This window comes from Microtus pennsylvanicus, chromosome 6 (assembly GCF_037038515.1).
Source record: "Microtus pennsylvanicus isolate mMicPen1 chromosome 6, mMicPen1.hap1, whole genome shotgun sequence".
Taxonomy (NCBI): domain Eukaryota; kingdom Metazoa; phylum Chordata; class Mammalia; order Rodentia; family Cricetidae; genus Microtus; species Microtus pennsylvanicus.
The window spans coordinates 84053141-84065664 of record NC_134584.1 but is presented as its reverse complement, the minus strand read 5'-3'; the positions used below and the strand labels follow the sequence as shown (position 1 = coordinate 84065664).

General features: G+C 47.6%; 1 protein-coding gene and 1 pseudogene across 1 annotated transcript in view; both read right to left on the bottom strand.

Moving 5' to 3' along the window:
* Tbc1d9 (TBC1 domain family member 9) overlaps window positions 1–12524 on the bottom strand; it is a 111420-nt gene that overhangs the window by 19572 nt on the left and 79324 nt on the right. The window contains exons 8-11 of the mRNA XM_075976587.1: window positions 11883–12053; window positions 10987–11137; window positions 4694–4908; window positions 242–359 (exon numbers count right to left, since the gene is read on the bottom strand). Coding sequence (XP_075832702.1) covers window positions 242–359; window positions 4694–4908; window positions 10987–11137; window positions 11883–12053 — 655 coding nt within the window. The remainder of the gene's footprint in view (window positions 1–241; window positions 360–4693; window positions 4909–10986; window positions 11138–11882; window positions 12054–12524) is intronic.
* On the bottom strand, window positions 7274–8677 carry LOC142852687 (Y-box-binding protein 1 pseudogene; annotated as a pseudogene).

The following is a 12524-nucleotide window of genomic DNA, read 5'->3' as shown; positions in this document are numbered from 1 at the left end:
TAAGGGCGTGGTCCTGGACTAAACAAAAAAGGGGACATCAGACTGAGTACCGACATTCATGTCTCTGCCGCGCGGGACCCAGTGTGACGGTTGCCTTGTGCTCCCTTTGCTGTGACTTCCCCGAATGGTGGACTGTAGGGGAAACTCAGAACCACAACAAACCCTTCCTCCCCTAAGCTGGTGCTACAGTCCTTTTCCCAGTAAGACGGGCTAAGGTGTTTAACCACAGCCACACACACACCTACAACTCTGGTATTGTAGTAGTCGGGAAGCATCCGCTCACACAAGGCCACGAGGAGCCAGAACGCCTCCTCCTCCTTGGCGTAGAGAAGCAGCACCGAGGTGACGATGTTCATGGCCTGAAGGGAGGAGAGAGGAAGCCGTCAGCCACAGTCCGCTTACAGCGGGTGGATTTTCATAGAAGCCATCTTGTTGAGGGGCTATGCCCACGCTGAGTTACTCCAACCTGGAAGCCATGCTGTTCGGCAAGCAGCTTCTGACTCCGTTTTGAGAATGCAGGGTGATTGTGCCTGCCCCCGCGTGAACCCTCAGACTTGAGGACGCAATGGGAGCAGCTGCCACCCTGTTTCCTGACACCCAGTGGGTACACGCAGGACAAGCAGGCAGAGGGCTCCGGGTCGCCCCAGGGTTATCCCACTGTTGACAAGGCTGACTGGTCTGCTCCTCCACCCACCCACCCAGCTCTGGATTTCTTGCTCCCTCCCATGCAGGCTTGCCTGTTTCCCTCTACAGCTCTGTCGAACCTGTGACCCTCAGCACCTGACGCTATGGCAGCAACTTCCTCCTGGCAGCAGAACTGGGTTCCTTATCAACACAGGCTCTGTTTACATTCATGTCAGTCTGTGACTGAAAAGAGAGACTCTTCCACTGCCTCTTTAGCCCTCTGGATCCATTTCACAGCCCAGACAGACTGACAGACTGTATGATGTTTCACATGAGAGTTAATAGTAATCAAGATTGGAATTAAAACCTTGTATTAAGGGCTGGAGAGATGGCTCAGAGGTTAAGAGTACTGTCTGCTTTTCCAGAGGTTCTGAGTTCAATTCCAAGCAACCACATGGTGGCTCACAACTGTCTATAATGAGGTCTGGTGCCCTCTTCTGGCCTGAAGGGATACATGCAGGAAGAACCCTGTATACATAATAAATAAGTGTTTAGAAAACAGTAACAACAACAAAACCTTGTATTAAGCTGGGTCAGACTGCCACAGAGGTGGAAGTAGCTGGCAAAGCGCTACCATCAAACCCCCAGCACCTTGTGGATTTATTGTTATTCAGGAAATTCTGGAATTATGGAAAGACACATGTGTGTTTGTCTATGTCTTTGATATAGTTCACTCACAGCATTGCCAAGGAAGGAAGGAAGGAAGGAAGGAAGGAAGGAAGGAAGGAAGGAAGGAAGGAAGGAAGGAAGGAAGGAAGGAAGGAAGGAAGGAAGGAAGGAAAATTAGTCTTTCTTGCAGGTACCAATAAACTCCCAAGAAAAGCCAGACAAATAAGCTTAGGATTTCCATGCCACAAAAGCTTGTTGAGTATTCTGCGTTCTGTTTGCTTAGGCCCTTCAGAATGGAAAGTCCTCTCAGCGATTGCCCAGGGTCTTCCCTGGCAGCACAGTTTACCTGAGTCAAGCACGTGCAGGCAAGCCCTGACCCCAGAGCCTCTGCCCCAAGCCTAGTTAACAAAGCTCTCAGCCTGCTAAATCCTTTCAATATTCTTAATCCTTCACTCAGGGGAGGTAAATATTTCCCTCTCACCTCCCACAAACAGTTCCACAGGGCTCCAGGCTGTCCCGCAGAGAACAAGGCGACCTTTCAGAACTGGAGCCCTCCTCCCTTACTTCCATCTAGGAAACGATGCTCGGATGAACAAAGGTGATTTAAAATCCAAAGTAACTGGATTTTATTAAAAGATATTATCAGAAAGCCCATAACCACTAAGCGGCTCAACGGTAACCGTCCCTTAATTAAAAAATGAAGATCAAAAGATAAAAATGAATTCTATTTTGTCAGAAGCCAAGTAGCTCCTGGGTTTCCTTTGATCTTCCAGAAACCAATACCCACTCATCAGAGTTGTGCAATATAAATCCCCTAAAAGGTGTTTAACTGAAAAGGTTCTTTCTTGCAAGCCTTGTTGTTCCAAGGGAAGTGGTTATTAAAATTCCACTTGAGAATTAGCCTGTGGGTTCTAGTCCAAGGTCACAACCAAGGTCAGTTCCTCAACCATTCAGGCAAGACAGAGGTCCATGGCTCTAATTTCTTATGGGTTCTGTATGAGACGTGAGAGTCAGGGGAGCAATGAGACAAGCTCACCAGCAGCCTTGAGTGCTGCCACCAGAGAGAAAAAAACAACACTTTAATGTTAATGAATGGATTTGAAGATACATTTAAATTAAGTACTATTAAAAAAGATAAATGTAGCATAGGGAAACAGGTGTGTGTGTGTGTGTGTGTGTGTGTGTGTGTGTGTGAGAGAGAGAGAGAGAGAGAGAGAGAGAGAGAGAAGAAGAAGAAAAGAAGAAAAAGAAATGTGTGTATACATGTACATGTAGGAGAAAGATGAGTGTGCCTAACAGTTACGTCTCCTTCAGCTTTTCAGAGAGAGAGAGAGAGAGAGAGAGAGAGAGAGAGAGAGAGAGAAAGAAGAAGAAGAAGAAGAAGAAGAAGAAGAAGAAGAAGAAGAAGAAGAAGAAGAAGAAAAGAAGAAAAAGAAATGTGTGTATACATGTACATGTAGGAGAAAGATGAGTGTGCCTAACAGTTACGTCTCCTTCAGCTTTTCCATGGACGGTCCAGAAAAATCCACCAATAATGTGGTCTTTGCGTCTGGATCAACTTTCTTGTAGTTTCCCAATGTTCACTCATGCTCGAGGTACCAGTACAAGACATTATTTTAATTTTGTGTGGACGATATTCTTTTCGTTAGACTGCATTAAAACATTCACTTCAACCTGTGTTAAAAGCTGTAGGTTCAGTGGCGTAAGCGGTCACGGCTTAAGAAGACTCAGTAGGGCACTCCTAACAAGCATGGCGTGCAGCCGAGTATGTGCCCCCAGGATGCCCCGGTAGGCAGGTCAGGGGTCATCAGAAGACCCTCACTAGTCAGTCCCTCAGCTAAGGACCGGAACTGCAGCACCACCGTTGGCTCCCTTCTCAGGCAGTGGTTAGCTATCATGGTGGTGGTGCTCCTCGGGGGACCTTGCCAATATCCAGGGGGTGTTAATCTCCGGAGCAGGGGTTTATACTGTAGCCTGGTGGGTGGGAGTTGGAGATGTTGCCGAACAGGCAGCAGAGCACTGGGCAGCTCCCAGGACCAAGGATTCCCTCGTGGCAGAAACAATGCGGTCCCGGTGAGAAGGCACTCCGTGCACTTGGAGATCATGGAAAAGCACACGGCGTGCAAGGTGAACTGGAGTTACTGCCCAAGATGGCCTTGGTCCCCATGGGAGTTTACTGACTTCTATGCCCCTTAGGATTTGTATTTCGCACACACTGTTGTTAAATCTCCTTTAGGTCGCAGCTCCACTCACACTGGGGACAACTGAAACAGAGACAGGGCTTGCAAGCCTGGCCATGGGGCAGATGGAGGCTCAGCAAAGACAGTGTCACTGTTATTTCTTAAGTACACCAGGGTCGTTCTTTTAAAACAGTGCTCGCCCAGGACCATCTGCCCATCTGGCAGGACTCAACACTGGCTGTGACCTTGAGCTGCCCCCTTAAGCTAGCTGCCTGCTGGAGGTGCGTCCTTTGTGGAAGGGTCTGATGGCTGGACCAGCTCTGGTGAACAGATATTGACATCATCATGAATTTTGCTTATCGCTAAAGGTCTGGTTAGCATACTACTTATCTTCGGGGTATTACGGAACAGCACCCTTAGCTAAATTCTACTTTGTGTGGTTGAATGTCTCCTAAGCAGATCATTAACAAAAATCCTTTACAACATCCGTTGCACCATGTTGAGTTTCCCCTACATCTAATCCACAATGTCCGACGGTGTCAAGGTTGAGGGACCCTGCTGTAGTGACTCTATTAGCGCAGAGAGAGCCTTCCTGTCCTTTATCTGCTGGCAAACACAACAAAAGAAATGTTTACTTTGTTAGAATAAATGTTAGGCAGGAGGTTAGCTCCGCAGAGGACTGACCAACGAGGCCCTAAGGACTGGACATGAGGAACGGTGGGTGGGTCAGCTCGGAGTCTCCCAGACAGAGGTAAGGACCAACAGCTGATAGCGGAGCAGCCTAGCCAGCTCAGAGGCCTCCAGGAGAAGAGGTATAGAGTGCTGTTGCAGTTTCCCAACATAAACTTTTCAGCTTTGGGGTCCTTACCCCCATATGCGTACCCCGGCTTCCCACATGTCTCCTTAAAGCAGACTGGAATCTGTGTAGAGCAGTATTTTGAGAAAAAGCAGGCCCTTTTCTAAGAGCGATCACGCTGAGGGAGGAAAGATGGCGGGAGAACCTGGAGAAGCGGATTGCAAGTCCGCTGCCTGCCGGGTTCCAGGCCATTGCTGCAAGGCTGCGCCAGCTCTGGCTTCCTTGCTTACTCTAAACTCCTGGCTGGTTGATCTGGTACAGGGTCCCATCTGAATGCTCCGCCGTCAGGATCATAGGAACTGAGGTTGGATCAAGATTGGAGGATACTTTGAATCCTCCTCAGACACAAGCTCATGGCAATTACCTGGCAATACCCTATGTTGGGATTGCGGAAAGCATAAGCCGTTAACACTCTCCTCAGCGCGGCGATGCCCATTTCGTTCTGGAAGGCTGGGTGTTCTGGGAGGGAGCGGTGTAAGTCTCTCTCAATCTCCTCGGTGGCGAGATTATATTTTCCCATAGACTTCTCCACTAGGTCCTCATAGTACCCTGGGTGTGTGGCCTTCTCGTTGATGGCCCCTGGGAAGCACACAAACAAGACATCAAAAAAGCTGAAGTCCCGCTCTCCCGCTCCAGATAGCATGGGCTGACTGAAGCTCTCCTTTCCCACCCATCAAAGGAAACCGAAAGAAAGAAAATCACCTTGCAGGGTGTTTTCACTGACGGCTAGACTGGCCGTTTGCCTGTGCCCCCTTCCCTCTCAGTCCCTCAGCAACATGGCTTCTCCCCCTTCCCACACGAGCTAGAGGTGTGGTCCCAGCTCACACAGAATGCTGAGGGCCGACACGGGGAGTTAGTCAGGCTGAGTTCTCACTCTTCGTTGTCCTCTTTGCTTTTAATTTAAGAGATTTGTTAAAATTTCACTTGCGAAGGAGGAATTCCTCCCAGGAGTGCCTGTCTGGCCTGTTTCTTAAAGATCAGCTGCAAAGCACGTTGCAGTGATGACAGTCGTGTAGAAGGAAGTGGAAGAAGTAAGGGCTTTCTAACGCTGCAGGAGGGGCAAGGCTGAGGGTCCTCCTAGTAACAATGGGTCCCTACTACGGAAGGGGAGCCCTTGGATTATAGGCAGGGGCTGCAGAATGGGGCAAAAGTTGCTGGTTTGAGATATTCATGTTAAGATCCTTGAAGACAGAAAACCCTTCTGGAGTTCAACGTCAGTGTGGATTCACATCACCATCGGGAAAACTGAGCTCCCACACGCAGAAGAATGGACTGCACCCTCGCCTCACACTACGGTCCCAATCAACACACACGGATCACAAGCCAAAAAGCCACCAGAGGAAGACAGGGAGGACATTTCTTGACAGAGCAGGTTTTGGATATGATATCAACCATATCCACAGGCAGTAAAAGCAGACACAGGTGAGATTGTGTAAGCTCAAAGGCTTGGCTCGTAAAAGAGAGTGCAAAGGAGACAGACAAGACTTCTTAGAAGAAAACACAAATAAGCCATGCGTCCAGTAAAGAGCAATTTATCCAAAATACAAAATTATACAAGAAATTTGGGTGTCTCAGTAAGGGTGCTCCTCACGCAAGCCTGGTCCCTGAGTTTGATCTCTGGAAGCCAGCACAGAAAGAGAATCAACGCAAAATACATTGTTCTCTGACCGCCACATGTATGCTGTGATACACACACACACACACACACACCAAATACACATACTAATAAACAAAAGAATAAAAAAAAGCAGGCTGGAGAGATGACTCAGCAGTTAAGAGTATCTGCTGCTCTCGAAGAGGACCCGAGTTCAGTTCGTGGCAGCCACATCAGGCATCTCACAAGTACCTGTACCTCCTGCTCCAGATGATTTAATGCTGTGTACTGGTCCCCAAGAACACCTACACGAATGGCAAATACACACACAGACGCATACTAAAACATAAATAATACCAATACTAATATTTTTTTAAATATACAGGAAATTCATATAAAACAATAGCCAAAAAAGCACAAAGTACGAACAAACCAACAAAAGCCCCATCAAAAGCAGACCAAGAGACAGACACTATTCAAAAAGGGACATAGCACTGGGCAACAAGTACGTGAGAAGGTACGCCCATGACTGATCACTAGGCAACAAGTATGTGAGAAGGTACGCCCATGACTGATCACTAGGCAACAAGTACGTGAGAAGGTACCGCCCATTGCTGATCACTAGGCAACAAGTACGTGAGAAGGTACCGCCCACTACTGATCACTAGGTAAATGGAAACAAAGCCAAAATAGGGAAAATGAATATATTAAAGATGCAGGATAAATATACAAAAATAAACTCCATGTATATATGTTAGCAGTGACCAACTGTCAAATGAAAGAAAGCAATTCCATTTCCAATAGGATCAAAAGTGGAAATATTTAGAAGCACAATGAAATAACGGCCAGACTTAACACATTGCCAGCTACGAGCAGCTCAAAGAAATGAACAGAGATCCCAACAGAAGCAGATCATCTGCCACAGACTGGAGCGGCCACCATGGGAACCCACACCACACTCACCTGCAACCCAACCCAGCACCCATCCAAACCACAGGAGGCCTTGCTATGGAGACTGATTAGCTGACCCCAGACTCTCTGGAAATGCGACTGACCCTACTGGCCAAATCGATCTTGAAAGGAAAAATGGTTTTTGGAGGGCTCACATTCCTTTGCCTCACGACTTACTACAAAGTTACGGGAATTGAGCCTGTGAGATACTGGCATAGACAGATATATAAATCAATGGCTTAAAACTTGCAGCCTAGACATAAATCCTCATATTTGCTGTCCTTTTTGAGGAGTTAGGACAACTCAATTCGGGGAAGCAGAGCCTTTTTAAGAAATCAGGCCAGGACAATACAACATTCCTATGGAAAGGAGGGGAGTTAGGCCATTCCTTCTGCCACACAGAAGGCAACTCACATGCACCGGTGAGTTAAATCTCATGTCTCATTAGAAATACAGGTCCAAGCCCGTGGTTCTCAGTCTTCCTGGCACTGTGAGGTGTCGCCAACCATAAAATTATTTTCTTTCTTTTTTTATTATTATTTAAGACCTTTATTAACAGGTGCTTGCAGTTTGTTGACTTTTTTTTGAAAAAATCAAGTTGTAAACTTTTTATTACAAATTAAAAATGAAGTTCTTAAAAATCTTAACTTGGCCAGATATGAAACAATTTAAAAACCATTAAAGGTGTATTGAGAAAAACCAGACCTTCTTTTTTTTAAAAAAAACACACATTTGTCATTACCAAAAAGAGACATCTTTAGGTAAAAATAATAAAAGCCCCATGCTGCATAGATAATGCAGATAGTTCTAGCGTATCTGGTCAACGGGCAAAAAGCAAGCACTTAAGGTCTTCAGTTCCAATCTTTGTTCATTTCTTATTGCTGGAATTTCATATTCGTTTCTTCTTGTTGGATGACCAAACCGGATGAAGGTAGAGATGGTAAGCCGGCATTTACTCAGCCCTGCCCTGCTCAGCCTCGGGAGCGGATGAATTCTCGGCTGGTGGATCAGCTGCTTTTGTCTCTTTGCCATCTTGTGGTTTAGGGTTCTCTCTGGGCGTCTGCGTCGGTAATTGAAGTTGCGGCAATACCGACGTTGAGGTGGCTGCTGACCTTGGGTCTCGTCTCCTTCATTTTCTTTGTCCTCTTCATTGCTGTCCTCTCTAGGCTGTCTTTGGCAAGGAGGGCCCCTGCGAAATTGTGGTCTGTAACCCCGATACATATTCTGTCTCACTGGTCTACCTTGCTCTCCTGCACCCTGGTTTTCAGCACCCTCTATCACTTCTCCATGCACAGGAGGGTTGGAATACTGTGGTCGACGCCCATAGGGTCGCCGCAAATAGTAAGGTGGGAACCTTCGCCTGAGATAGGGCCGGCATTGTTGGGCTTGGCTTTCAGGAGCGCTTTTCCCCACACTCACTATTCTGGTAATTCTGCTGGTAATTACGTGGAGGACCCCTACGACGTGGGTAGCGTCTATAATAGTTAAGGTCTGCTGCGTATTTACTGCTTTGAACTGGAACTCCACCAGGGCTTGTAACATTTGCTGCCTCCGCACCCTTTTCTCCTTCAACAACATCAAACTCTACAGTCTCTCCATCTCCTACACTGCGAAGGTACTTCCTGGGGTTATTTTTCTTTATGGCAGTCTGGTGTACGAATACCTTGGTGTCATTCCGTTCCTTACATTGAACCATTTTACTGTTCCCAAAACCTTCGTTGCGATGATCTTCTTGTCCCCGCCAGCGGGCGCCACCTCTGCGGGGGCGGCGGGCCGCTGCTGGGTCTCGGACTTGCTGCTCATGGTTGCAGTGGTGGTGACTGGGGCCAGCGGCGAAGGCTGCGTCTCCTCCCGGGGGGTGTGATGGTGACTAGGCCTGCGGCAGTGGTAGGGCTCTCAGGGCTCTTGGGGTCCGCTCTCCCCATAAAATTATTTTCACTGCTACTTCATAACTGTAATTTTGCTACTGTTATGAATCCTGATATAAATATCTGTGTTTTTGGATGGTCTTGGGTGACTCCCGTGAAAGGATTGTTCAACCCCCAGGGGTCGGGACCCACAGGTTGAGAACCACTAATCTAAGCTTTCACGCCTCAGAAGCGCAGTGGCAAAAGAAAAATCATACTCCCTCGGAATCTGAGAAACAGCGCTTCAAAGCCTGCAGACAGTGAAAACACAGGCAGCAGGATGGAACAGTTAGAAAACTCTCCTCAGACACTTGTTCCCAAAACCAATTCAAAGACTCTCCTAACTTAGTAATTGAAATATTACAAAATTAAAAATGGGCAAAGGACTCAGTAGATGTTTTTACAGAAAACCTATATAAGCAGCCAATAATTGATTGAGGAAATTCATCAAAAGCACAATTAGAGAACTGGCCAAACTGCAGAGAGGAAGTGTCTGTCGGACACTCGGCTCTGAAAGGGGTACGGGAACTGTCCCCAAGGCTCAGGGGACAACACAGGACAGGGTGGACCTTTAGATTGGCAAAGACTGCTGCCAACCAGTGTCTATTGGACCTGAAGAGGCAGAAGCTCCTGAAGCTGCACCCCTAGCTGAGGTGCCGCTGACAACTGATGGCTGGTACGGACGGAAGAGTCAGTTCTGCTCAGGGGTGCGGCAGCTGTAGGCTGGCTACACAGTGTGAGGCCACACACCCATGTGCATACGGGCAACATTAATGGGATTCCGTCGGTTTTACAAAGGAAGGAAGGGAGGAAAGGAGGGAGGGAAGTAGGAAGGGAGAGGGGGAGGACAGAAGGGGGAGGGGGGAGGGAGGGAGGGAGGGAGGGAGGGAGGGAGGGAGGGAGGGAGGGAGGAGAAAGAATGCAGGAATTTGGGGGTTGGGAGAAAGTCAGTAGCGGCAGGTCCAGAAAGAGCTGGAGGGGAATAAGGGTGAAATGACCAAAATACATTATCTACATGTATGAAATACTCAAAGAGTGAATTAAAATACTATATTAAATTAAAAAAATAACCAAAGCAAAAAAAAACAACCTTTCCAAGCTGGGTGGTGGTAGCACATGTCTTTAATACGGGAGGCAGAGGCAAGTGGATATCTGTGAGTTCTAGGTCAGCCTGGGCTACACAGAGAAACCATATCTCAATAAGCAAACAAATAAATGCCCAACCTCCCTTAAACCCAAGCCCCAAATGAGAAGGCACTCCCCACCCACCAGGAGAGCAATAACAGAAGGCAGTAGTGATAGTGGGGTGTGGAGAAGCTGAACCTCCAGCATCACCAGAGGGGATACGGAAAGATGCAGCTGCTCAGGCCAACCTCCCAGGGTTGTCATCAGGAGGGCCAGAAGTTCTACTCCCATTTACACACAAAAGGATCCAAAAGTCATGTCAGCGCTCCCAGCAATGACATTCAGGGAAAGCAAGGGACAGCCTAAACTGTGTGGGTGCAGCCCTGGACTTTAACAAGGCCTGGGATGTTGCTATGGGCTGCATCATGCTTGGACCCTGCAAATGCTGTCCTAGGTAGAAGTCAGTCTTCAGCGAACACTGACTTCATCCCCTTGAGATGTCCAGAGAAGACTAGCTACAGCGACGAAGAAGGAGGCCACCACTTTCCTCTGGCGGAAGAAGATAAAGGATGACTGGCAAAAGGCATGGGATGTTTTTATGAGAGTGGTTGATAATGTCTGTGCTGACCACGACATGAGTACCAATGGTCGGCCCTGTCCTAGCGCCCAACAATGACCGGCTGGTTGGCAGCATCCTGACATTGGCTCTGCTCTCCCTGGGGACAGACTGAACTTGGGTTCAGTAGGTCCAGAGCCCAGACCTCATGCAGCAACCTTAAGGGACATGCCAAGCGATAGATCTCAACATGGGCTTCCCAGCCAGGAGCTGGAAGACCTTTCTGGGCAGGCTGGCTTCCACATGAAGGCCACTCACGAGTGTGTGCACATATACCCAACAAAGGGTAATAAGTCTCTGTGTGCTTATTTGGGAGCTGGCTGGCAGGACAGAGCTGACCAGCAGTCCCTAGGGAAAAACTCCGCATACAGGCTCTTTTCGCAAAGGACTTGATGCCTGACAGGACGTGAGCCTGGAAGAAAACCCCACGGGTGCTCGGCTGTGCTGCTCTTAGCCCTCCTTACCTGAGAGTAGCAGCCAGAGCTCCCCACGCATGCTCTCTGGGATCCCCTTCAGCACCAGCTCCCGAGTCTTCTCCGTGCGGTACATGCAGATCCCCTGCCCGTACTCAGCAAAGTGAATCTTCCAGGCTTGTTCTTTTAAAAACTCTTTGGCCTGAAAGATATGATGGAATATGACTGAGGCCCCAGAAGGCTCTGAGGGAAAGGACTGAGGACCGACCGTAATGACAGATTAGAACGTGGAGTGACGGATCCCTGTGAAATAGACAGTCGACTCTGAGCAGAACCCCTGAGAATATAGAACTATTTTATCCATCAATCATAGCCTGTTCTGTCACCAAACTTTCCGTTCAGTATCAGGGTCCTATGTAATGGGTCAGTAGAATGCTAATCGTACCTGTGGTTTTATATGAATGCGAATTGGTGACTTTTAAGTGTGGGCTGAGAAAGTAGGTGCTTACACAACAGTTAAAACAAGACCAAGCAAACAGAAAAGTAGTCACGCCGGTACAGTAACGCTCAAGGCTTCAGTAAAGCACTCTGTTATTTGGTGACATATTTATATAAATATTGTTTTACCTGCTTATGAAAAACCATGTTACATATTCCTACAGACATTTATGGCCATTTCTATAGATGTTAATTTGTTTAATTACTTTAAAAATATCTACATGGGGGGCTAGAGAGATGGTGGCTCAGTGGTCAAGAGTGTACAATCAGAATTCAGATCCCAGCGTTCACAGAAGCCAGCAATCTTGAAATGGCCTGTAGCTCCAGCTTCAGGGGTCTGCACGCATGCATGTACAAATGTGCACAAATACCTAAAATGAACCTTGCAATGGGTTTTTATGGTTTTGTTCTAATATAACAAGTTTTGGCAGAAAGCAAGAGGCACCTACCAGTTTCGGGTTGAACTCTTCTGGAGATCGCCGCCGGTACATGGTCATGAGGGTCTGTGTGGCTGTGGGGACACTGTTGCCGTTGAGGTTAAAGGGGCGCTCTCCATCAGCATCAGAGCTGGTGCTTCTCTGGGGGCTGGAAGAAACGAGGCTGCTGGGCCGAGAGTACACCTGCCAATGGAGAAGGGCACACGTGGATGGGCCTGGAAGCAAAATTTACTTCTTTTGTGTTCTGTGCAGATATTAAAAGCTAGGTCTTATTTTCCTGTATGCTTCTTGCTATGTGAAGAGACAGGGCTGTTGCCAACATGTCAATACCTTTTAAGGAGTTATACTGGGCAAAAGTTATAAACAACAGTATTTCAATGCTCAGATAGACTTCCCAGGGCTGGGCATGCAGCTCAGCTATAGAGTGCTTACTGGGCACAGTGCTCTGGATTTGCCCCCAGCAACACATGAACTGGGTGTGGTGACGTGTGTGTGTGTGTGTGTGTGTGTGTGTGTGTGTGTGTGTGGTGGAGTCAGGACCCAAGATCAAGGTCATCTTCAGCTACACAGCAAGTTCCAGACAGCCTGGCCTATGTGAGATGTTGTCTCAATAAAATAAACAAAAGAAAAAAAATGTTCCAAGATTTATATTAC